This window comes from Nothobranchius furzeri, chromosome 6 (genome assembly GCF_043380555.1).
Source record: "Nothobranchius furzeri strain GRZ-AD chromosome 6, NfurGRZ-RIMD1, whole genome shotgun sequence".
NCBI lineage: Eukaryota > Metazoa > Chordata > Actinopteri > Cyprinodontiformes > Nothobranchiidae > Nothobranchius > Nothobranchius furzeri.
In genome coordinates this window covers 40,495,199-40,522,698 of record NC_091746.1, presented here as the reverse complement: position 1 = coordinate 40,522,698, position 27,500 = coordinate 40,495,199, and the positions used below count along the sequence as shown (strand labels likewise).

Here is a 27,500-nt window from a genome sequence, read left to right as displayed (position 1 = left end):
CCATACCATACCAATTTATTTATAAACCACCATTTCACAATAGCATGGCAGCTAACCAAAGTGCTGTAAATAAAAGAGCCAAATGCTTGAACATATTAGCAAAACACAATGAAAGAATGAAAATCTTTCATGGCCAGCCTAGGCACGCTAATGGCTAGCCTCTCCAATGCTAACACCAGCCCGTCCAGGCTAGCGCTAGCCTATCCATGCTAATAGACAGCAGAGGGAGTGTGTGAACCAGTCAACGACCAGCCGAGGGCTGCTAGTCCCTAGCGTATCTAGTAGTAACGCCGGTAAAGGTGCTATTTCTCAGTAAGCAGTGCCAGCCTCTCTGTTACTGGCACCAGCTTATCATTAATCAGGTCGGTAGTTTGCTTCAGAATTTATATCAATCAATCAGTCAATCAAAGCTTTATTTATAAAGCGCCTTCCGCGACCCTGTCTGGAAGCCCAAGGCGCTTATATAGACTCCTGCTTGGCAGTAGTCTTAATTTTGGCCCCCATATCTCACCATATATTTTCAGGGCCGACTTGAATCTGCTGACAGAGGGAGCCAAACGCACATGGAGGGGCAGAGTGTTCCAGAGTTTTGGGGCTACATGAGAGAAGGCATTTGTACAGAACCTTCGAAACAAGCAGCAGATGATCTGCTGAACGAAGGGGACGAGTGGGAACATACAGAGTCAGCAGGTCCCTCAGATAGGATGGGGATGGGCAATACAAAGCCTTGTAAACATATTAAAAGACCTTGAAGTGAATCCTAAATTTGACGGGGTGCCAGTGTAAATCTGCAAGGATAGATGTGATGTGCATGCGTCTGTCAGTGTTGGTTAAAAATCTGGCCGCAGCATTTTGAACCTTCTGCAGTCTGTTTGGGGCTGAAGCATTAATCCCAATCAGGACAGAATTTGCATAATCCAGACGTGAAGTAATGAAAGCATGAATGACTGACTCAAGATGCGGGCGTTTGAGGATTGATCACACATATGTTGTACTGCTATTTAAATGAAAACTAATTATGGGTGTTTCGACCACGCCAGTCACATATTGAGATTTATCAGCTTGTAAAAGTTCGTAATTAGCATGACTACATCAGCACGTCACATATGTGACGTCACCACAGAACCTCCTCTCCTCTAGCGTAGCTGCTACTTACCAGGTGACTAGATTTATAGTGGTTCTTTCCTCCTGAAGGATTTGAAGTTCGCTGAACTTACAGCAATTTTCCTTCCATTTTTCTCCGTTTCTGGTTCGATGACATCACTTTCGTGAAGCGCATTTGTCCTCCTGGACTTATTTTCACACTAAATCTAAAATTGTTTGCCCCCGTTCGAAAATAAGCTTTCTTGGTATCAAAATGTGTCTTTAAAATTCACGGACATCATTTGTGAAATCCATGACACATGACAAGCAGTTAGAAAAGAGCGTTTTTTGCACCATTGACGAATTGCATTCATCTTTTCATTCTTCCGGGGTCCGAAAGTAGATGGGTGTGACTTAGGCGCCCTATAACTTTGTACCATCTTCTCGTGCCTTCTCTCCTTTTGAACCCTGCATTTTCCAGTCAGAGAACTGCGCTGCCATTTATTAGTCATTTCTTATAACCCTTTCACTGTTTTCATGGCTCACAAACACGTCTAAATAAATAATTTTAGATTATTAAAAATTAAATGTTGGTCTTTCTTTTATAACTACAGGATCCTAAGATACTGCATTTGTCCACAGAAAAACATTTGTCCCATCAACACAAATTTTGACTAAATCCAAAGGAAATTTGGATTTCCCAACTTCCACCAAGCATTCAAACGCACAATGTACGCACATATCAGTCAGGTGGGAAAATAGTCTCTAAAGGATTTTTGTACTTGTAAACTGATCTGTGTGTAACGTAGTTTAGTCTGTGTGTACCAGGTGATTTGTATGTGTAAGAACTGAAGTTACACACAAAAATGTAAACACAAGTTACAAATCAAGAGTTACATACACACAAATGTAGATGCGCGCGCGCGCGCACACACACACACACACACACACACACACACACACACGTACAGATCTGTTGAAACTTTTCTCCCCATACTCTAATACCTAAAATAATTCCATCAGTATTGAGCAGGATCTTTTGTCCAAGGACAAATGACAATTAAATTAGTCATGTTGATTGTAAATAACTGGCATTACAAACAGCTGAAGTGCCTGTTAGATCAGGAAATTTTGAATTATGGACAATTAAGGTCTTAATGTCATTATATGATAAATTATGTTGCCATACACAAGGGGTGGGGAGTCAAATTACAGGGACATGTGAAAAGAAATTGCAGATGTTACAAGTAGGAGCAGCAATTAATAACCCTCAACAGATAATCTAAACAGTAAGGTGACCCCCCCCCCCCCCCCAATTCACACATACACAACCATGAAGTCGAGGACATGCGTGCCCCCACGTACAGTCATACTACTGATCAGAAGTGTTCTTACAGCTGCAGTTTAAAGGAACCACATCATGTCCAGAAATATAACCAAAAACATGAACAAAATGCAAAGCAGAGATTAACTCCACAGAATCCCAACTTTGCAAAATAGTTCCTTTATTTTTCCTTTTCCTGCCACTGTCAAGAGTAAAATTGTAGTTTTACATTATTAGAGGCATCAGTGTCTTAAATATCCTCATTTTAAATACGGTGGACAAGCAGTTTGATACTTTTGCTGCTTTATTATAACAACATAAAGCAGCGATTTTCTGCAGTAGTTAAAAAGTTCTATGCCTCAAATAATGCACCATTTTAAATTAGTCTTACAACACAGACATCCACGTACTTTGTTTGGTGCAGTTAGAGTCCAGAGTCAAATCCCTGTTGTGAAATACTTGTAGAGAGCTGTGGATCGCCATGGAAAGACAATACTTAAGATCACTCAAAGAGATATGCTCAAGGTCCAGCTTCCTTTAACAAAAACACATCTGACCATGTTTTAAACTTTTCCTTTTTTTAATATAAATATGACAATCTTTGTATAGGCGTTCTCTCATACCCAACTAGTGTTGCACACAAAACAAGAGGAGGAAGAGGAACCGACGCACAAAGAAGTCAAGATGGAACCAATCTCAAACGAAACAAAGTCTCCTCTGGAGTTCAGAGCATGAGGCACAGCGACAGTGAGCAGGATGGCGCCTCACCAGACCCACATCTGAGATAACACACCTATTTTAAAATCCTGGAGGCAACTGTTGAGGTGTTACTGTCCGGTGTGAACAGTAAATGTATTTAAACAAAAAAGAAAACCAAGCGTACTTGTGTTACCTCTAATAAACATGGGAGATGGGAATAACCTGACAACTCACTAAAAAGGTGTACACACAAATAAAGGTTACATTTTCTTAGAAAAATAAACACTACAGTGGCACGGGACAAACGGGGGACAGACTAAACAGTTCTACCACAGAGCCACTTAGAGGGGAACTTAGAAAAATAAAAGTCTGTCATCAGAAATTAAAAGAAAACAAATGTTTTTTTCCCCCCTCACATTAAAAAAGTAAAGAGGAGATGGGCAGGCAAAAAACAAGACAAAAGGAAAACAGAATTGGCACAACATCACCTAAACAACAAGGCAGGTGTGACTCTGCCACAGAGTAGTCTTCTGTCCACATCTGGAACAAAGTGGCAAAGTTTGGTTACCCAGTAGCAACAGAGAAGGATGCTGGGAGCTGACCACGGATCATCTCGATCAAAGGTTACCACAAGCTCATCCTGTTAGCTTGTCCTGGAATATGTAGAGGTTGTTAGTCGTTGCCACGGCAATGATGTTGTCCAGGGGGTGCCAGGCAGTGTGAAGGATTTTCTTGTTGAAGTCCAAACTATCCACGCTGATTTCATCCTTCTTGCGTTTGCCACCTGTACACACCTTGCGGGGCTTCAGGACCTGCAGTGGTTTGCTGTTTTCCCGGGACGCTTCCAGCGTTACATCCCGCCTGTGCTCACGGTCGAACATCCGGAAGAAGTTGTTGTATGAGCCGGTCATCACCACACTGGGGGAGAAAAACATTTGAGCCTTTAAAAAAAACATTCGCAAAATAAATACCGGGTCAGGTGGAATTCTGAAGAGCAAAGCGACAAGAATAACTGAGTACTTTAGGAATAAAGTGGATCCAAATGCTGCTGAAAGCTGACATATTATGATATTTTTTTCTCAAGTTATAATAGTCCTGCGGTCGATACCAAACGTGCTCGTGAAGTTCTTTTAAAAAAAAATCCTCAAAGAAGGTTTCAGCAAGTTTATTATTGACCTTTTCAGTACCTTCCATAATGAGCCATTTCAAAGCTCTGTCACTTTAAGAAACCAAGCTGGAGCTGGCCACACCCACCCATCCCATGCTCGGGCTGCTATAAGCTGAGAAGCTCCAAAATCCTTTGAGTAGAGACATTGGTCCTACAGCCTGGAGAGGTGAGAGGCAGTTCTATCCTAGTTTTCCCATTTGAGACATCACAAACGGGGACTTTTGAAACCGCTTGTTTTAGGCACATAATTCCTAAATCCAAACACTGACAGAAAACTAGTGGATTTAATTTTTTGTTCACGTTTTGAGTGTTTATAGAGGCAGTAGAGGCCCACATGGACGCACTAATAAATGCAAAAGGCTAGTTTTGCAACAGTATTTCCCCAATGAACATTTGAAATGTCTCTCCTAAAATATTGTTTCAACCAGAGATGTCAAACTCAAATAAACCAAATTTTGAAGTTTTGCCTTAAGCTCAAGGTGAACTTGGGTCATAACTCATTACAAAAATGTCTAAACTATGTTTTTAAATTTATTGAGTCAAATGTGAATTATCCAATGCATTCTTTCAGAAAAAAATTAGATTAAAAAAAAAGAAATTTAAATAAAAAAAATCAAAACAAAAACACACAATTAGTTTATATCTACCCCTCCATCATCAGTTTTACACTCAATTCTTAAGACAACCTTTGATCAGGCAGATTGTTAACCATGAAGGGGAGCTCGAAGGAAAGCCGAGTAACAGCAAGTATGTGAACAAAGACGCAGCCTGTGCCAACGCGAGGTTAAACAGCAAGTATATTCCAGGCCTAAGATGTTCCAGTGCATTCTGGTATTTTTAGGACTAGGGATGCATCTGCAATCTACCTGTAGGCCAATTCTGGTGCACACAAATAACGATTTAGCAGGCTGGATAAAACTAACAACTGAGTTAGAGACACTCAATGGTATTTGAATATCTTCTGTTTAGGGAGTCAGTTTATCTACATGAATCTTGGAAATGGGTGTTGCCCTGCAAACTGTCATCCTAATACAGGAAAGCTACTTTATAAATGCTGTTGAAACAAAAGTCTGAGTTTGTACGTTTCCAGAAGCTGAACAGTGTTTGTGAACAGGTTTTATAAGCGCCAGCAGTGGAGCCACTTTGAAGAATAAAATCCCAGAGAGCTACACCGTGTGTCCCAACTTGTACAAGCAATTAAATGTTTCTAAGAAATTGTAACTAGTGCATTGTGCTCATACCTGTCATTGCCATTCCAGCAGCATTCAAACTTGTCGAAGATGCAGTCGTTCTCGTAGAGCGAGCACAGCTTGCTCCTCAGGTACTCGTGAACCTGTAACCAGATAGGGACTGTAAGCTCAAAAACCTGTACTGCAATCAGACTGTGGATTAAAACTCTAATCTGAGGCTTAGAACAAACACTGAACAAATGCCAAGTATGTTTAGGGTGCCTCCTAGTAGCCACTGTGTGAAATTACCATGAGTTACAAAGGTGGGGCTTTGATTAGGTAACACTATAACGACATCTGATTCCTTTAAAGGGAACAATTTAAAATCTGACGTAGGGATGCATCGATACCACTTTTTTTCCAAACAGATACTTGGATCTGAGTACTCGCCGATACAGACTACCGATATCGATACTTCTACCACACAAAAAAAATGCAATGATTTGGAATACAGGTTTTATTTTCTTCTCTGATGTAAACAGGAAAAGACTGTAAGGTAGATACAAAATAAAATATATCAATAGAAATGATCACAAAACTAAAATATTAGGTGAACAGAAATGACAAGTAATGTGTGTGAAGCCACTTTTAGGCAACTGCATTGGCATCGGTTAACTTTTACCGATACCAGTATTGGTATCAGTGCATCCCTAGTAAAAACAAAAAGAAAGAAAGAAAAAATCTGAATATCAAAAAAAAAAAAATAAAAAATACTGCAGTTGTGTCCAACCCTGGTCCTCCAGGGCAACCATCCTGTTTATTTTAGAAGTTTAACAATCCGACACACGGAAGTTTAATTAGTAGGCTTGGGCGGTATTACCGTATACATGCGGTATTACAAAATAGCGACGGTGTCAGTTCCAATACCGTCATGAAAAACAGCTGTGCGTGCGTGCACTAAGGAGACAAGGATTAAAAATGTAAAAATCAATTAAAAAGATAAATAAGTCATTTCATGTATAAAACTGATGTGTTTTTGAATTTTTGTTTTTACTTAAATATTTTAAAATGTTTTGTAAGCTTTGGAGATATATCATAAAGTTTATGAACGTGACGTTACGTAATCACGTGACAGTGCGGAGGAGAAAGGCTGAGCGAAAGACGACAGGTTGCGCACCGACTGACTTGGTGTCCAAAAAGAAAACTACCTCTGCAATTTGGGCATTTTTTGGCTTCAAACCAAATGACAAAGGAGAGCTGGTGAATCCCAATGAGGCAATTTGTAAATCATGCAATAAAAAGGTAACCGCATGAAATGGAAACACCTCAAACCTACGGACACATCTCAGAACCAACCACCCACTCACTGCCGCGGGGGTGAATTTGGCTCCGAGTTCAGTCAGTGCAACAGTTTCAACACCTCTCACTGACACCAATGCAGGACCAGGACCAACAACAAAGACCACCACCAGTTACGTGCAGCTAACAATAATAGGGGCCTTTGCCAAAACAACAAAATATAAAAGGGACAGTCTCCATTGGAAAACTTGCACTGATGCTGTGACAACATATTTAGCAAAGGAAATGGTTTCTTTCCACACGGTGGAAAAAAAGTCATTTAAGGACATGGTAACGGTCCTAGATGCCCAGTACGAGCTGCCCCGACAGAAACATTTTTCACAAACAGCAATCCCAAGTTTGTATGTTAAAGTCAGAGACGATGTTCAGGCGTTGCTGTCCGGGACAGATAATTTTTCCTTAACAACTGACATGTGGTCGTCGGTTAATATGACACCATACATGTCTCTGACTGTCCACATAATTAGACCTGAGTGGAAACTTGAATCCAAATGCCTCCAAACAACCTATTTTCCAGAGAGTCACACAGCGGAGAATCTTGCTGCTGCGCTCAAAGCTGCACTTCAGGACTGGAAACTCGAAGAGGAAAAACTTTCAGCCATAACAACCGACAACGCTGCAAACATTTCTGCTGCAATCAGGTCCCTACCGTAGCCGTGGCATAACTGCTTTGGTCACAATCTAAACTTGGCGATCACAAATGCATTGCATGGCCATAAGCAAAAAACTGAACGCGCCCTCGGATTATGCCGCAGCATTGTGGGGGCTTTTCACACAGCTGGCAACGTAAAAGTGAACTCCACAAGAAGCAAGTGGAGTTGGGACTCCCAGAGCATAGTCTCTTAACGGTAAGCATACATTTAGTCTATATCTGAATCTGATAACGTTAGATCATGTAACTAACAATATAATTTGTTTATTTATTTAGTTATTAATTTAGTGTGTCATTCGTCCGTCGGCAGGACTGCGCAACTCGCTGGGGCTCCAAACTGGCAATGGTGGAGCGCATCCTCGAGCAGGCCCCAGCCATCAAGCTCGTCCTGTCCGATGACAGAAGAAGCAACCTGTCCCTGCACTGGCAGGATACGGATATCTTGAAAGCTGTGAATGGCGCACTGAAACCTGTTGGTGACTTCACTGATATTTTGTCTGGTGAAAACTATGTCACCAGTTCCTCTATCCTCCCCATACTCCAGCTCTGCAGGGAGAGCGTGTTGGCTGTATCAGAAGACGACCTCCAGCTTACAAAGTCAATAAAAACCACAATTCTAAAAAAGCTGGAGGCCAAGTATGAATCTGATTCAGTGCGCAAATTAATGCGAAAATGCACTTTCCTCGATCCTCGTTACCGTGGCAGATATGAGCTTGATGACAACGCACTGGCTGAAATCAAAGCTGAATTACAGGCTGAGATCGTGAGCTTAGAGGGGCAAGCAGCACCAGAAGCAGTGGCCATCAGAACCATAGAGGAACGAGCACAACCTGAACCCCCACACAAAAAGATGTCTCTGGGAGCTCTCTTGCAAAAACGAGCCGCTGACGCTGCGCCAGAGGGTCCCGTCAGCACAGAGCAGCGAGCTGGAGCTGAAATAACAGCGTACTGTTTGGAACCTGTTATTCAAGGGGACGACGACCCTCTTCTCTGGTGGAAATATGCTGCCAGTCGTTCTCCCCAGATGTCACGACTGGCCCGGAGGTATCTATGCATTTGTGCCACCAGCTCACCATCGGAGCGGGTTTTCAGCACCGCAGGTAAAGTTGTTGGTCCACAACGTGCAAACTTGAACCCAGAAAAAGTAAACATGCTGGTTTTTCTGGTGAGAAATCTTAACTAGTTTTGCTGCAACATGCCGTAATGTTCACACTCCTGTGTGTGTGTGTGTGTGTGTGTGTGTGTGTGTGTGTGTGTGTGTGTGTGTGTGTGTGTGTGTGTGTGTGTGTGTGTGTGTGTGTGTGTGTGTGTGTGTGTGTGTGTGTGTGTGTGTGTGTGTGTGTGTGTGTGTGTGTGTCCGTGTGAGGGAGTTTTCTTTTTATAATTTTAATGCAGTTGTTTTGGTTGCAATAATTTTTATAATTTCAATGTTTATGGTTATTCAACTCTTGTTGACTGTTACGGCCTATTTGCACTGTTTCACGCTGCTCGTTGATAAGTTGTTCACTTGATTTGCGCACAACAGCGGTCCTGGGTTTTTATGTTGATTTATTGCTGTTGGACTGTTGACTCTTTGCACTTGTTTATAAGCTGCGTTTTTTGTGTTAATAAATGTTGTTAATAGTATGAGTTGCGTTGTTTTTTTTTTAGTAATTGTTTGGTATTCAAATTCAGAAAGGTGAGGGTCCACTTGAGGCTTACGTCATACTTTTAAGTATTCACAGTAATACCGTATACCGGGGTAAAATTAAGTGGAAGTTAGACGGTATTCAAATTTGGATACCGCCCAAGCCTAAGTGGGAGATTAACAAGCTTTCTGCAGTTTGATGAGCTGCTGAACAGGTGATATAATCAGGTGTGTTAGAGCAGAGAAACAACTAAAATGTGCTGGATAATGGTCCAGAGAACCAAGGTTGGGCAGACCTGCATTACAGGAATATTTTAGACATTTTTCTGAGCAAAAATTTTAAACATCAAGTTCACCTGTTTTTTGTCAACACATTTGCAGCAGTCTCTCTGATACAACCAAAAGCTCTCACAACCTTGTTTCAGAAGGTTGAAGTTAGCCAGAGCCACGGGGAGGAGAACACAACAGGATTTGGACTCTCATTTCCTGATATTTGGACATCTGTCCTCTGATTGGAAAACAGCAATGCAACTCTACCACTGACTCTGTGCTCTGAAACGTTGATGCTTTATCTCCACAATAACACAAGCCTGAAGGAGTTCTGCCAGGTGGTGGAGTTGCTAATGCTAATGGTTAGCTTCTACTAGCTGAGATGTTCTCTGCAGTTTCCTGGATGCTAAACCAACACAGCTTTTGTAATCAGAGTTTCCCAGTCTATTTTCTGTTGGCGGCTAATGCAGGTAATAGGGGTAGAAGACAATTTTTACGCTTTAGCCCGCACGAGAAACTCAAGAGTGACCGATAATATATAAAAAATGATAGGTACAAAATTATTCCTCTGTGAACTTTGTCTTTAATAACTCCTATTTTTCCAATTTTAGCAAGCTTCTCATTTAGAGAAGAACCATTTGTGTTCTTTAGGGCTGATGAGCTAACAGCAAGTTTAAAATTATGTCAGGCCTGTTGTGTTGAGCTGAGGCAAAGATGTCAGCTGCAGACACAAATCTAACAAGCACCAGAGATTTTGCAAAAACTAAACACTAAAAACAATGATTTAAAGGATTTCACACTTTTCAGCAAGTTTTTTTCGTGCTCGACTGACCAAAAGAATATAATGTGACAAAAGAAAACGATCAGCAAGTTCCACCAAAACAAGAGATGCAGGTTTTAGTCACTCTCACCTGATACGTCTCCACCGGCCGGTTTTCCATTTTTAGGTCCCAGATCTTCACAGACAAGTAGTCTCTAGTCATCATGTACTGTCCGTTGTGACTAAACTTAACGTCTGAGATGGATGAAATGATCTCAGAGAAGAAGGAGCGGTTACTGGGATTCTCCGGCTCCTCGAACACTGAAGGAGACAAAGCAGAGTGATACTCAGATCCGACTGAAGCACTCTCCAAAGGTCAGGAGAATCATTATGAGTTTATCGCAAATCGGGTATCAAGTATCCATTTTGTATTTCATAAGTATTTTTCGTAGATCAGGAACTGCGTCGTACGTTTGGAGTGCTTGTCACACAGAGCCGAGGCCCTCATGTCACAAAGACGGATGGTTCCTTTGCTGCTGCTGAAGACAAAGGTGTTACACTGGTTAGGGTGAAACTCTGACGCTGTGATCACCTCTGTAAGCTCCTCCATGTTAGCTGGTTTAATGTCAACAATATCTAAAGAGAGTGCTGTTAAGGAGAAATTTGTAGGACAGCAGACTGGATTTATCCCTTACAAGTGGTTAGTTTGTAAAGTGTTACGAAAACAGAGTCAATGACTGCATAAATTAACTGATCAGTGTGTTTTAAGGATACTGAAGCTGCGGTCGGTGATCTCTAGGTTCCATAGGTTGATGCGCAGGTCGTCCGCCGACAGGTAGGTCTCATGATCACTGTTGACTGAGACAGAGTTGATATGGTAGGTGTGAGCATTGGCAAATACCCTCCGAGGACTGGCTTCCACCATGAGGTCCATCGGGATTAAAACTGGTACCTGTGATTAAAGAAAATAAATTACTATAGAATTTTGAAACGTCAAAAATAACGCATTATCTCCTCAAACTATTATTCAGAGAACCTAAATAGCTTCAGTAGCTGCTTTTAGGATGTTCTAGGTCGGGGTCTCCAACCTCTTGGACACTGTGAGTTACTTTTACACAATGACAGTACAGAAGAGTTACTGCTATATGATTTATTCGCACTAGCTATGTTTACACAAGCCACTTTTACTCTATCCGATTCAAATCTTGGTAGATCGAAAATCCCAAATCTCTATTTACATGGACACGAACAGAAATTATCCGATCATGCCGTGAGTATACATGCACCAAGCATTCGGTCAGATTAAATAGGATGAGCAGTTAGTCTTTACCGGAAATAAATTGTAAACAAACACCATCTTGACCGCACGTCTTTCCCCTTGCATTTTATTTTCTTATTCTCTAGCTTTGTTTGTTCACTTACATTTTTTATGGACCTTCTTCGCATTTTTTCCTGAATGCTTTTGTTTTTACTGATCGCTGTAACTATGCTACAGGCTCAACGGTACGCAACGCTACTGCTCCTCCACCACAGGATAACTTCTGTTTACCTCCCGCCATGTTTTCGACTTGTCCTGAGCATCTGCAAGGGCGGAAAGACATCACGCCGAAGTTGCACACATACGCAGTGGGCAGTATTTTACTCCAAGAATCCAGATGTGTACATGGACGTCAATCAGAATGATGATCGAACAAAACCACCTCTCTCGATCGAAATTACATTCAATTATGATCGGTTCATATCAGATTAGAATATTCCAATTGACAAGTTTACATGAAAAATTTTTGATCTGATAGGGCGTTCATTAAATTACTTGTGCCCATGCAAACATAGCTGCCGATACTTTCCATGTGTGAATAGCATGAGCTGATGTAAAAGGTCATGGCGCCCGGCTACGATCACAGCGGTCTGAGGCTCTGCTTGTAATTTAACAGTCCCAGTCCATATTAGATCTCCACATGCGACCAGCATGACTACAGCCTTGCACGGAAACCAGTCGGCTGTGCGGGTGGGCTACCCCGGTCCTCTGAGCACTTTCTTAGCTTCTTGGGTAAGCTAAGTTAACTAGTAGCTAGATTGATTCATTTGTTCCAACCATAACAGCCCCAACCTGAGCTCTGGCTCTTCCCATTTTTGGATTGTCTGGGTGTGACAACACATGTGACACAGCCAAAATGTCAGTGTTAAGAACCTCCCATTTGGCCTCCAACCTGCCCCCCCCCCCCCCCCCCCCCCGCAGAGCAATGGGGGGGTGGGGGGGGTGTTATGTCCATCCTTTTTACGTCGACGGTTGGGAGTTACTGGTAGCTCGTGAGCAATGTGTTAAGAGACCCCGGTTCCAGGCAGTCTTTAAGTTATTAAGGAACATTGGGCATAAAACCATAACTGCTTACTTTAAAATGTATGCGGACATAGAAACACAAAACAAGTCTAAACGCTTCACGCAGCTTATGTTTAGTGAGTCTGACTGACCCGCAGCGATGTGATACTGTTTGGATCTTTGTATCGTCCGTCCTCTTCTTTCAGATTATAACCATCCGCTCTCCTGTCTCGTTCACTGATTTTCCACAATTTTATTGTCTTATCTGTGGGATGAGAAAATAGGATATCATTGAACAAATAGTACAAGGTCGAGACATTTTTTTTAATAAAGATTTAGTCATGTCATTCCAGAAATGCATATAAAACAGGTCCAATTTAAGTCCAGTTAACTCAGGATTAGTGAGGTGACTGATCAGATGAATATGAAATCATGAAAGATCCAACTGTGGTGATGATCTCCCAAAGCGGTGAGATCGGAAAATCACCCCATAAAATGTTTCCACTGGGACTGTTCTGGATGTGGCACACTCTGAGCCTTTAGTTTTTATTCATCAATATAAAACAACTAATGCTAAAGATGTGTTTAATTTACTTTGTGTTGGTTTGTTAACACAGTTCAACAGTGAGGTGGTGATTTACACCACTGTTAGAAGTGGCAAGACGTTAGCATTGCTAGCACATGCTAGTCTCTCTTAGAGACTTGTTTTACCACAGAAGACTGTGTGGTTGTATTGTTGAGTTAAAATAGTTTAAATAACAATAGATAAAAATTAATACATTTATGAATCTGTTATCAACTATTGTTGTATCATGAAGTGTTGTTCTGTATCTTTCCATTTTCAAACTTCTTTTTTAACCAAAATTATAGAGATAATTGTATCGAGCAAACTTCAAATTTCAAAAGTTTGGGTGAATTTTTTTGGTTCTAGATCAAGAATTTATTTTTTTCAGATTTTCAGCTTTTTAATTTACAGTTTTTACACATTATATAAAATAATATAAGGTGATGTTGTCTATGTGCACAGGATTTATGATAAGCAACGCTGATTTTAAATAAGTAGTCAACATTGTGTGTGTACTCTTTTTAGGAAACAAAACCATTTTCCTTTTGTTGACTCTCTTAAATAACAGGAAATATTATTTCTGAGATCAGAAACTAAAGACAGACACCCTCACTTAATTTATCCAGGAGAACCGAACATTTGGATCTTTTACTCTTAAGTCCACAGCAGGTTGTGTTTTGGTGAAGCTACTAGTTAGAACTCATCGGTTTAAACTTCAGTAACAGATTTACCATTGGTCGACAACAGGAACTGAGCAGCGTTCTTCTGAGGAAGCCAGCGGATCTTGTTGATCTTCTCTTCTATTTCCAAACTCTTTAAGTAGTCGAACTCGGGCTCGTGGCTCTGGAAGGTGCTGTAAACGTTGTACTCGCTCCGTAACTGAGGATAATTCTTGTTCTGTTAGGAGCCAGGAGAAAGTTCACATAAAGTCTTTTTTTTATTTTATTAAATCAGACTCATTTGTCATCATATTAGATGAATGCAAGAGCTTTTTTCTGGTTTTGGTTGTAAAGTGACGGTGTGTATTTTCCCTGGCGATAGGGGGCAGTTTAGACCTAAATCATGACCTTAACAACGGATGGCCATTAGGGTCACAAATCCCTGGAAGCGCAACTTTCAAAAGAGTACTTTGTCAGATCGTTCAACTTACAGCAAAATGACAAGCACATCAGACTCCCTTTCATCACTGTCAGCGAGTGAAGAGGTTAATGTGTATGGCGAAGGTTTTGTAATCACCTGTTGGAAATCAAATTCGTTTTGTCCTCATGTGCTCCCGTAGAAGGAAATTTTGCGTCTAATAAGGCGTCGCCCAGGAACCTAGACCCATGTATTTTAAACCAGATTTTTATGGTTATATGTTATGAAGCCGCCAATATTTTTGGCGAACAACTGCGCTTCATTTAATTACCGTAAATCCTCTAATATTAGCCTGTATTTAATTAACTGCCGGGTATCATATTTTGGCCGGTGTCGGGGTCGGCGGAGGTGAATAATGGCCGGTTTTTTATTGTAGCCGGGTGGAATGTGGTAACAAGCAGGTACGGGGGCGGTTGTCATCCGTCTCACTTTTGATTTGCCAGTGATAGACCGCAACGGTAACTTTAACCATGCGGAGACGAAGAGGAGGTGAAAATTTGATATCAAATTCAAAGAGAACGTGCTGATTATGCTGCAGAACACTCTGGGGAGCAGTAGGGGTTGTATGAACTAGTCACTAGTGGACTTCACTGCTCTATAGTGACTTTTTATGCCTGTCATCGACTAGTCGCTGTCACGTGATAATGACCGGCAAGATGCAGTTCACGGAAAAGACAGCAGCCTGCTGTCAGCAGGTGACAGGTGATGCGCCCCGATCCACATCAGCAAAAAGCATCAGGCACAAATAAAAGAATAAAAGACAGAAAACATGAAAGGAAATGAGCCGACATGAACGATCGCGTGTTAAATTAGTTTTTGAGGTGGCGACACCTGATTTGATAATGTTACTGTGGCCGTGCTCAGGACGCAGATGTCTGGAGCGCGTCAACAATCAGAGCTTTGCATGCGCAAGCTGGTTAAGGTTAGGATGGGGGTGAGGGGAAGGTTAAATTGCAAGAGGGTAAACGTCACAATTTGGTTAAATGTCCGTTTTACGGCGGGTGTCAGTACCGACGCTCTGGCACAGCGCGTTGCTTCCCGTGGCCGGCAAGCAGCGAGCACTCCGCTGTTTTTGCGGTCGGTAGATCTTTTAGAACTGCAGTTCAAAGGTAACTCATAAGGTGAATATATATGAACCCAGGTAGCAGGTTTTCTTTAGGATTGAGAGGAAATGCAGGAAGATAATAAACAGACAGGACAGAAAAATAGTCAAATAAAAACAAGTTAGTTTTTGTACCTGGTGGTTGCAACAAACAGACACCATTGAAGGTAATCAGAAGTGAGGAACAGAAAATGAAATAATTATTTTAATGTTTAGAGCAGCAGGAACTCCGAGAGGCTGCAGGCGCATCAGTGAGTTTGCGGCCGCTGCGCAGGGGGAGGGGGGAGAGGGCTGAAGCAGAAACTAGCGTTGTTAAAAGAAATGTGTTTAACTTTGAAAATGTGGGTGCAATTTTGATTGTCAAAAACTCCAGCAAACCATTAGTTCATTTAGCTCAAATAGAAATAGAGGCCTGCCTCTAATTCTGGTCCTCCTTCCAATAAAGGCCTGGAGCTTGATGAGCTTGAGTCAAATACAGACCCCGGCCTGTATTAGAGGATTTACGGTAATTTGACAACATTTCAATGGATTTTTCCAGAGATTAATGGTAAAAACTACACATAGTCTCTTTAACACTGTATTCTTATAGGACAGGGCGATGTTCTCTGAAACTAGTAGTTTACCTCTATTTCCTGCTGGAAAATCACCACACGTCCACCCTTGTCTCCAGTGGCGAGCAGCTCCCCAGTGTGGTTAAACTCAACTGTGGATATGATGTCAGCTGGGGGGGGGGGGGGGGAATAAACAAATAGGGCAATTAAAGGTGCATTGAAGTAAGAATTACATCCTGTGGTCAAATTTGGTTACTGCAGTCCATTTTCCTAAGCAAAAAATATCACTTTTCACCACCGCCATGAGTTTCATTGCTGTTGCCAGCTATGGATCAGCACCAGAAGATTCTAGATGGCAAACAAGTCATACACAGCAAGTTGATAAGTAGATATATACATTGCCATATCTGGTGTTGGCAGACGTGAAGAGCTCTTCTCTTCTTTGATAGTGGCTCACCTGCATCTGGTAGCAAAAATATATTACACCCAGGCACAGCGAAAGGACGTGAGCTCAGCTGGCAGTTAACTGGGCAAAACTATTTAACCCAGTTACAACATAAATGGCAATTAACCAGTAAACCATGTACATCCCTACTAGCTACACATAGCTAAATGTTGTGAGGACAGCATTCGCTTACTATACCACACAACAGTTTTGACAAATCCCAATCTGGTTTTCGCAAAAAGCATTCAACAGAAACAGCTTTTCTTAAAGTTTCCAGTGACATCATGATGGCTGCAGACAATGGGGAATTCACATTTAGTATTGTTAGATCCTTCTGCAGCTTTGGACACTGCTGATCACAGCACCTTAATTAACAGATTTCATGACTCGATTGGGATCTCTGGAACTGTTCTAGGCTGGTTTAGATTGCACACTTCTAACAGAAGTTACAGTGTCTGTATAAACCAAATTATGTCAGATTCTACCGATCTGTTTTGTGGGGTACCCCAAGGCTCTGTTTTGGATCCACTGTTGTTTCTACTGTACATACACCCTCTTGGACAGAAAACGTATTCTTTTCATAAAGTCTCTTATAACCTAAACTTACCTAAAGGATTATTAGGAATGCCATACTAATACGGTGTTTGACCCCATTTTGCCTTCAGAACTGCCTTAATTCTATGTGGCATTGACTAAGCAAGGTGCTGAAAGCATTCTTTAGAAATGTTGGCCCATAATGATAGGATAGCATCTTGCAGTTGATGGAGATTTGTGGGATGCACATCCAGGGCACGAAGCTCCCGTTCCACCACATCCCAAAGATGCTCTAACGGGTTGAGATCTGGTGACTGTGGGGGCCGTTGTAGTACAGTGAACTCATTGTCATGTTCAAGAAACAATTTTGAAATGATTGGAGCTTTATGACATGGTGCAGTATCCTGCTGGAATTAGCCATCAGTTGATGGGTACATGGTGGTCATGAAGGGATGAACATGGTCAGAAACAATGCTCAGGTAGCCCGTGGCATTTAAACGATGCCCAATTGGCACTAAGAGGCCTAAAGTGTGCCAAGAAAACATCCCCCACTCCATGACACCACCACCACCAGCCTGCACAGTGGTAACAAGGCACGATGGATCCATGTTCTGATTCCGTTGACGCCAAATTCTGACTCTTCCATTTGAATGTCTCAACAGAAATCGAGACTAATCAGACGAAGCAACATTTTTCCAGTCTTCAACTGTACAATTTTGATGAGCTCGTGCAAATTGTAGCCTCTTTTTCCTATTTGTAGTTGAGATGAGTGGTACCCGGTAGGGTCTTCTGCTGTTGTAGCCCATCTGCCTCAAGGTTGTGCGTGTTGTGGCTTCACAAATGCTTTGCTGAATTCCTCAGTTGTAATGAGTGGTTATTTCAGTCAAAGATGCTCTTCTATCAGCTTGAATCAGTCGGCCCATTCTCCTCTGACCTCTAGCATCAACAAGGCTTTTTCGCCCACAGGACTACTGCATACTGGATGTTTTTCCCTTTTCACACCATTCTTTGTAATCCCTATAAATATTTGTGTGTGAAAATCCCAGTAACTGAGCAGATTGTGAAATACTCAGACCGGCTCGTCTGGCACCAAAAACCATGCCACTCTCAAAATAGCTTAAATCACCTTTCTTTCCCATTCTGACATTCAGTTTGGAGTTCAGAAGATTGACTTGACCAGGACCACACCCCTAACTGCATTGAATCAACTGCCATGTGATTGGTTGATTAGAAAATTGCATTAAGGAGAAGTTGAACAGGTGTTCCTAATAATCCTTTAGGTGAGTGTATATGCAGATGGCATTCAGCTGTACTGCTCCTTTAAGGATTCTGAGTTCTACAAACTGTCTGAATTACTAGAGTGTCTATCAGCTATCACCAGCTGGCTAGAAGATAACTTCCTCCAGTTAAACTCTGAAAAAACTGCATGTCTGATCATTGCCCCCGAGAGCATGGTTCCCCCGATTAGTATTAAACTTGATCATTAATCCTCTGCTGTCAAGACAAACAAGGAATTTGGGTGTTGTTTTTGACCAATCAAGGTCTCTTGAAGGCCACTCAAAAACATTGGTCCGAAACTGTTTTTACCACTTAAGAAATATCTCCAAACTGTGAAGGTTGGTGTCAAAACATGAACTTAAAATGGTTATCCATGCCTTTATCTTCTCCAGTCTAGATTACTGTAACACACTTTTCACATGTTTTAACAAAAAAGCCCTGGACCGCCTTCAGTTGGTCCAGAACTCTGCAGCTCCCAGCTGGAGCAAACAGAAGAGCACACATCACTCATATTCTAATGTCTCTGCACTGGTTACCCGTTAACTTTAGAGTTCATTTTAGAATCCTGACTATAACTGTCAATGCTCTACATGGTCAAGCTCCTCCCTATATTACTGAGCTGTTAAAGCCTTACGCTCCAACCCGAGCACTCAGGTCCACACACCAGAACCTTCTAGAAGTTCCCAAGGCCAGATATAAAAGTCGAAGTGATCGCTTTTCAGACTGTTGCACCCTGACTTTGGAATGATCTTCCTTTATCCTTATGTAGTATTGACAGTCTGTGGACACTTTTAAAAAAACAGCTAACGACCCATTTGTTTAAAGCTGCTTTTAACTAAATCTTTTATTTTTTTTACTCAAATTTGTAATCTTTCATCCGTTTATGAAAAATGTATAATTTTTTTACTATTTTTTTCTGATGTTAATTTATTTCTGTTTTGAGAGCATTATGGTTTTATGACTTTGTTTTGATCTATGTGAAGCACTTTGTGATTTTATGTCTGTGATAAGTGCTAAATAAATAAAATTTACTTAGTTAATTTCTACTAAAGTTGTGCCAAATAAACTAAAATATTTACAAAACTTTACCTCAGATGTGTCCTTTTTATATTTTGAAAGGGAGCAGAAGTAGCTGAAGAGTTTGATGTATAATATGTGTCTGGTATGAAAAAGTTGGGTTATCAAAAGACTGACAACCAATAATGATAATTTTCCCATATTAAATGTTAATGCAGATATGGGCCGATATAAATGGCAGAATAATAATATCAGACATCCCTACTTATTATGGTAATACTTCTCCAGCACTGGAGGAAGTGTGGTTGTCTGCCATCTTACTGCTAGTTATAAACAACTCATTGAAAGAAGTATAATGCCACGAATCACTCATTCACTTCGCACATACATTTCAATGTAATATTGAGTTGTTGGTAGGGTTGCAGGGATTAACTGGTTTGACCAAAAACCACGATTAACCCCCGTAAAATGTCTCCAACGTGGCCTATAAAAAAAAAGACAATAGCGCAACCCGAATGGACAAAAACAAAAGTGAAACTGAACGCATGCACACATGCAACAGAAGCAGAACCAGTGACGACAATCATCGGGACTGTTCCATTTCCATCTAGGAAGCGCTTGAAGTCTCCTGCGTGGGAATATTACATTTGGTAATTGAAAATGTAGCTTGGGGTATTTTTAGAGCTGACAATTTGCATCTAATTCACATTTAGCATTGTCAGCTTAACATTACTCAAATAGAGTAAAACAAAAAAAATGGTGTGGTTGCATAGGGGTACAAAAAATTCTGAGTCACTTTTGATTACTGGCTTCAGTTCTTTTAAAAATTCTACAGCTTTTTTCCTGCTGGAGTTGAATTACGAATCTCGGTGATGCAGCGTTGCAGCTCACAGGAAACGCAGCAACCTTACACTCACTGAATGTAAACAGCATGTTTAGACTTTTGAAAGGACCAACTTCCGCTAGTCTTTGGCGGAAGATCTGTGAACCCTCACACTAACTATTAGACACTCCTATAAAAAAAATACCTTACATACACAAGCGAGTGTGCGCACACAGGTGCTCACATGGTGCTCTCACAAGTATGGACCTGGGCATTTTAACACATAACCTAAGTCTGCGGTTGGTATTAAATGCCCTGTGAATTATTACTGCGTGCTTTTCAGCAAAAAGCGTTACTGTTATATATCTTCTGTTGTTGGCGCAGTGATATTTTGGTCCTGTTGCATTTTTTGTGTGCCCTCTTTTTTTCTCTTGCTCTTCTTCTGCAGGTCTAGAAGCAGATACTTGTACATTCTTTATTTTTGTGAAAAATGTTCCCCCCACTTCTGCCTTTACGTCTCCATGTTTGTTGGGATTTAAAACAACCGAACACATTTCTAATAAAGTTTTGATATCAGGCGTGGCATTATAGCGGAGTGAACACAGACCTGTGTGTTTCATAACCACATAAGAGAAAATCTTCTCCCGTTTCCTGTGGAGCTTGTGGGAAACACTGGTTATAGATTCACTTGCAACTTCTGCCATTTCAAAACTGCAGCTGAGGCTTAACACAGAAGACCTAAAGAACATCAACACACCTGTTTTGTGGGACCAAATAGATAAAAACGAGAGCAGCCAAACACCTAATTATAGCTTGTTTTGAACTCTACTCATTCATATGAAGGGTTCTCTGCAGGATTGAGTCTTTTTATCACCAGTGATTAAGTACGTGGAGTTTTCATAAAATGTTAGCATGTTTTCAAATGAATGAGTCTTAAATTTGGAGCAAAAGCGAGAAGTTAATATTATCTGGACTTCTATGTTCAGCACCCAGTCTGATAAATCTCTGAATGTAGATGACTTTTGTCCACTACATATATTGAAACTTTTTTTATTGTTAAACATTTAAGAATAGCATATTTTTAATTAGACAAACCTTCTGCTACGTCATCATCAATGGCTCCTTTCACCTGAGAGAAGCACCACTGCATGTCGCCTCCAGATCCTTTAGAAAGAAAAAATAAATAAATGAAGACATGCCTCAAAATAACATGTTTACTACATCTACCTGACGATGCTTACAAACAAACAATTGCACAAACAGAGCCAGCAGCAATAAAGCAGAAATCCAGGGTTTTGATCTCAGAGGGCACCCTCTAGGAGGTTGAAGAAATGTATTGCACCTTCAGCCCCTCTCCCTACTTTCAGATTTACAGCTAGAAGCGATTCTTCATGTTCTTCAATGTGCACCTCTAGCCAGCCAACAGAGCTAAAACACGTCATTTTACAAATACTATTCTGAGGTTAAGCTGTTTATTCATATATTAAACAAATACACAGTACAGGCCAAATGTCTGGACACACCTTCTCATTCAATGTGCTTTCTTTATTTTCATGACCATTTACTTCGGGAGATTCTCACTGAAGGCATCAAAGCTATGAATGAACACATGTGGAGTTATGTACTTAACCAAAAAAGGTGAAATAACTGAAAACATGTTTTATTTTTTTTTTAAATAGCCACCTTTGCTCTGATTACTGCTTTGCACACTCTTGGCATTCTCTTGATGAGCTTCAAGAGGTAGTCACCTGAAATGGTTTTCCAACAGTCTTGAAGGACTTCCCAGAGGTGTTTAGCACTTGTTGGTCTCTTAATAATTTGTTTTTAATCTAATTGTCATTAAGAAAATATTTCCAATTCTGCATCAGATTCATCTTCAAACGCTCACCCACTCTGTGATTAAAATCTATAAGTAAGCAGATGTCTATGCTGTTGCTTAATGATGAGCGGTGGTCAATTAAATTTGCACGGGAATCGATGGGGGGGGGGGGGGGGGGGACAGGTTACACACACACATACACACAAACTCATGACAACTCTGAGGGGGGTGAATATTTTCTCACTCTTCTGTTTAAGTGTATCAAAAGCCTAAAATTCTATATAATTAATGAGCATCAGACCCACGTGACCACAGAGCTAGCTCCGTGAAAAGGCCTCAGTAGAGCCTCGGTCTGGCTTGGAAACTGTTCCAGGATTTTGAGTCTCTCTGTGTGTGTGTATTCTTGTTTGGGTGGTATTTGTGCAATTGTTGGACAAAATGACTTGATGTGGCATTAATTGCACTAATAGAGCATCCAAGGAGTTTCCACTTCATTTTTTTCGGTAAGTAAAATTATATTTATGTATTTTAGGTCACTGCCGAGCTGAGCTTAGATTTTAACATGTACTGCGTAACCATGAAATTTAAATGTAATAGGGTAAAACCCAGTGCATTTAACATAATGCTGCACTTTAGAAAATGGGTTGAAATATAACATGTTGGTGGAGCTGGGTTCCGACTATCGTCTTGTGGAGCTCTCGAGAGACCGATGTTATCCACCCTTTTCCCCTCCCCGCAGCCCGGTCCATCTCTGTCTGATCGCAGCTTCTGTTTGCTGCGCGGGCTGACAGCTTGTGGAGCTCTGGGATGGAAACCTTTCCACCCGGTTCTCCCCAGCAGCAGATCTGCACATCTCAGATCGCAGCGGCGCTTGTCTGCTGTGCGGCTGCCGGCTTGTGGAGGTCTCGGGAGACCTCTGTGTTCCACCAGGTTCTACCCAGCGGTCAGCCCGGCGTATCTCTGACTCAGAAGCTCTGGTGTTGTGCAGTTAACTCCTGTTGTAGCTAGGTTGCTACCTCCGTTAGCTTAGCTCCCACCTCCGCATTAGCTTTGGGTTAGCTTCAGGTTAGCTTGTAGCTAGTTCGACCGGGTGTCGTCAGTTGATCCCAGCCTTACAGCTCCACCCTCAGCTCCACCTCTCTTCCCTTTTGTGGAATTGTCTGGGCTTGACGGAACCTGTGACACGGTCAAAATGGCGGTGGTGGCCACCTCCCATTTTAGCAGAAAAACTTGTTGGAAACCCATTGTCCATATATGTATGTCGATGATCACAGTACAGGGTAAAACTATCACTTTTACAGATTTCTAAGAAATCAAATACAATTCCTGAAAGGGGGAAAACTCCAGATTGCTGCATTAATGGCTTTCCTAGTTATCTAAAAATACTACTAGTAAAAAAAAAAAAAAAAGAAGGTATATTTAAGAAAAATCGTTAGACTCCGATTACATTTTTTTTAGCATTTTCTCAATTAGAGCACATCAATAGGTTTGGCTCCTGCTTTATAATAAATTAATAAATAAAATTAGTCAGCAGGATGAAAACATAATGCACTCAGCATTAAATCTGTTTTTATTTCAGTAGAGATGTACATTATTATTATTATAATAACCTTCAAACATTGAGAGGTTCTGGTTTAGTAGTTGTATATTCAGTTAAGCTGCTGCATTTGCCCGGGGCTATTTTTGTGAGGTTTAAAGGGAAGTTATGTCTGTTTACTGTCCGAATGGTAGTCCGACTCATTAAATCAAATACTCGTACTATTCCAGTACTATGAGGTACACACACTCACACACACTTAAAACCTCTACAACCTGGAAAAAGTAAGCGGACTAAAACTGGGACATTTTTCTTTTTTTCTCTCCAAAAAACCATGGCTAAAGGTTAGATGACTGTTTTAGCTGTGTCATAGCAACAGTAGTGGGTAAGCTAGCTGAGGGAAGAGATACTTCATATTACTCAAGTAAAAGTAAAATGTAATAAAAATATGCTCAAAAGGTTACATAAGAAAATGTAACTAGTTACTACCCACCAAGTAAATGTAACCAGTTACTACCCACCTCTGCATAGCAAGAGGATGACTAGTTGTAAAATTTTCTCTCGTCCTAATGACTTTCCTTCCTCATGTTGTGCAGATGGAGGCCATCTTTAAAACTATTTCCTCTTAATACCAACAGAATTTAGAATACAGCCAAACTAAAGGTTTGGTTTTTCTCTGAATCACTTATCAGGCTTTGCTGCCTCACTCTTACCTCACAATAAACACAGATTTAACTGAAAAATTAAAAGCAAGCTAAAACATGACTAAACTTGTCTTTAGACTGTGCATATTTGCAAGCTGAGCAAATAAATAGAAAGCCTTTGTTTCAACACATTTAGGATATGTGAAATGATACTGGAGCTACAAACAGGTGGCAGGCCTGTTGCAAACACTTTTGAGGCCAGAGGTGTGTGCATGTACCCGTCAGAAACCTTTGCAAGCCTTGGCATTGAAACAAAAATGCATACCTTGATATCGCCATACTAACGTTAAAATATACTTCATGATTATGACACGTGATCCTAAATCGTGGACATAACGAATCCAGTTTGCCATAAAATAAATGACGTCAGTCACCATGAGACATGCATCTTTTAGACATCGTTATGTAACAGTAGACGCTGTGATCCCTGTTAAAAATACAAGACTGTCCACATCACTTTCTTTTTCTTTTTAACAAAAATGTAATCCTGCTGCAGGAATTTATTGAAAATGTACAAAAATTGTAAAGCAAAAATAGACACTGTACAATCGTAATCAACACTTGGAACGGCCACTTTTACTTCCAAACAACCAGAACTTAATAGAGTAAATTTTATTAAAATGTCATCAGGTCAGAATTGAGATACTCCATAAACTTCAAAGACTCATGTTTACATGTTGACTGCCTTTTTTGCCTTTCTGTGAAATTATTTCACGCTGCATCAAAGCTTTTGTCAACCACGTGCTGCATTAAAATGCTGAGGTCTTTCTATGTAAAAGACATTGACTTGGGTTTTAAAATTGTCCCAGTATCACTGACTGAAGTACATGGTATTGTACTTCAGCTAATTACAACAAACACAGAAACACACGCTGGGGTGTAAACAGACAACTCAACATGGTCAATGAGAGCAGATTCAGTCTTGCAAGTTTTTGCACATGATCATCTGTTATTTATTACACAACAAAACCTGGTATGTCTGGTTGTTAAATAGTTCCACATCTACGGAAATAAGCCCTGCAGAAGATAATTGGGATACTTATGAATCACTCTAAGTCCATAATATACAATTTCAGAGAGAGGAAGCAAGACAAGTTTGTACTGGTCAGAACATGATGTAGCCTAACACAGAAACCACCACCAACAATGACATATACATATATTTTAAATGGTTTTAGTATAATGTCGGATTATATCGTGCAGTAACCTTTTTTAAACAACGTATTCAAACTGAATGCAAAAAATGCAGTTAATTCCCTCCAATCTTTGGCTCTAAGCAAATCACTCACACTAACCTGGGAGTGCACACCCTTCTCTCTCCACCTTCACAAACCGGCTCAGCTAATGAATGCAATGCAATGCAAGCAAGACAAAATAGGGTCTTGACACTTTAATGCAAAGGGCCAATCTTCATTTTCTAATAACTGAACACGATCCGTGTCTTTTATTGGTGCTTTTAAACAGAAACCGCACCGATTGGCAGCTCGGTGTGCAGCAGCGGGCCTGGAGAGCTAGCATGAAGCATGTGGGCAATGTCAAAGTTTACGCTAAAGCTAACCTCGTCTGGGTTGTCACGTTAGCTGCTGCATGTTTGAGAGAACTAGAACGGTGCGTACACCGCCACAAAAATCTCCAGATGTGGGGTCTCAGCTAATGCAAAGCATTTTTATTAAATCGCTGGTCAGGTGGGACCGGTGCACCCGTCTGAATGAGAAGCGCCCTGCAGCTACGGCAACTCCCAGGAACTGGAGAGGTGTTTGCTAAAACGGTATTTAGTTTGCTAAATTCTAGTCCCGACGATTCAGTTACCAGCGACCGCTTGCAAAAAGAAGCTGGCTAGGGATTTTTAACCGGTAACGACAGACGGGAGGTGGTACTTGTTTCTGGTGGCTAGCAACAGCTAACGCGGCTAAGTTTGGGTAGCTAGTTAGCTAAGGTTAGCCGAACACACAGTCGGCTGCTATAATCCTGCAGCTACTGAGATGGAGAGCGTTGGGACAGAGGATGGGTGTAGCCCACTCTAGTAACACCGTAGAGTACTAGTAAGTATAAATTACCTGCCATGCCGAGACAGACAGTGGAGCTTGCCTCAGTCAGTCACGATTCTGCTCCCCACTCCCACGCGTTGATTCGTGGGATCTGAACTTTTTCTTCCTGTCACCGTGTGCGCAAAGACGGTATGTTGGGCATTGAATGAAGCGTATAAACAGATATGTTATTTCCCGCTGTTCCTCCTGCTGTTGTCTTCCGCGTGCCACACGCTTCTCCGTTCCTGGCTGTGTTGCCGCCGCCGGCTTCTTCACATCCCACAAGTCATTTCTTCTTCCCCACCCTACTACAAGCTCTTAGCCGTTGGGTCACACGCAAGCTACGTATATGTCTACAAAATTGCATTGCTGCAGTACTTTTATTTTGAAAATTACCAGGGATTTTACACTGAAAAAGTGTGATTTCCTGACTAGCCCTAATATAACTATGGAAATTGACGTATCCCAGAAGCGGCTCTGAAATTTGGTTTGCAACACTTCATTGACTATAATGGATTCTGTTTGAAGCTGTGATGCTCTGCCATACTGCGCCTTTGATGCTTTCAGTGTGAAACTGGAGTAATGGGAAGCACGTGTCAACTACTGATCTTCTGAGTTTATGTAGTCTCCCTCAAAGAGCTCCACAGGTGAAAACAGTCTAAGATCACAACAACTCCAAGGTTGTCTTTATTAATCCCCAAGGGGGAAATTGAATTGCCTTGGACAAGTAAACACAACATGCACATCCACACAATAAAACATTCACTGGTCCTGATAAAATATAAAAATATCAAATATACAATCATACGAAATGGTCATTGAAAAAACGCACTGCAGCTGGAATAAAAGAGTTCCTAAAACGTTCAGTGGAGCACCGGGGCATTAACATTCGCCCACTGAAAGAGCTCCCGAGATCCTTAAAAATGTGGTGAAGGGGGTGATCCTCCAGAGTCATAACTGTCTTAAGTTTACGCTTCATCCTTTTGTCTATGATCATGTCAAATGAGTCCAAGCGTTGCCCAACCACTGAGCCAGATTTCTTGATCATTTTGTTGATCCTGTTTTTGTCCTCAGCACTGAGGCTCCTGCCCCAACACAACTGAGCATAAAACAACACACTGGACATAATCCCCTGATAAAACACATTCAAGAGCCTCCTACTTATATCAAAGGATCTTTAAGAAAAAACAATCTGGACTGGGCCTTTTTAACAACAGCATCACTGTTCCTTTTCCAGTTTAACTTATCGTCGAGGTACACCCCGAGATATTTATATGTCTCCACAGTTTCTACAGGTTGGCCTTTGATGACCACTGGAGAGAATGTTTGTTTTTTCTTTCTAAAATCAATAACCAGCTCCTGTGTTTTGCCAATATTGAGCTGTAAAAAATTTGCATCACACCATCCAACAAAGGAGTTAACTTCCTCCCTGTAAGCCAGGTCGTCACCCCGGGAGATCAGACCCAGTAGGGCAGTGTCATCAGAGAACTTCTGTAAGTGACAAGATGGTAGACTGTGCCTATAGTCAGC

General features: G+C 41.1%; 1 protein-coding gene across 1 annotated transcript; it reads right to left on the bottom strand.

The window, feature by feature from the left end:
* Positions 1–3,433: 3,433 nt before the first annotated feature.
* On the bottom strand, positions 3,434–26,211 carry LOC107396219 (serine/threonine-protein phosphatase 2A 55 kDa regulatory subunit B alpha isoform). Its single transcript, XM_015975816.3, has 10 exons — positions 26,001–26,211; positions 20,979–21,047; positions 15,859–15,956; positions 13,728–13,893; positions 12,584–12,696; positions 10,886–11,063; positions 10,583–10,747; positions 10,263–10,432; positions 5,516–5,607; positions 3,434–4,024 (listed from the first exon to the last, which is right to left on the bottom strand). The coding sequence occupies exons 1-10, from the start codon at positions 26,005–26,007 to the stop codon at positions 3,742–3,744; spliced, it is 1,341 nt and encodes a 446-aa protein (XP_015831302.1). The 5' UTR covers positions 26,008–26,211; the 3' UTR covers positions 3,434–3,741.
* Positions 26,212–27,500: the final 1,289 nt, after the last annotated feature.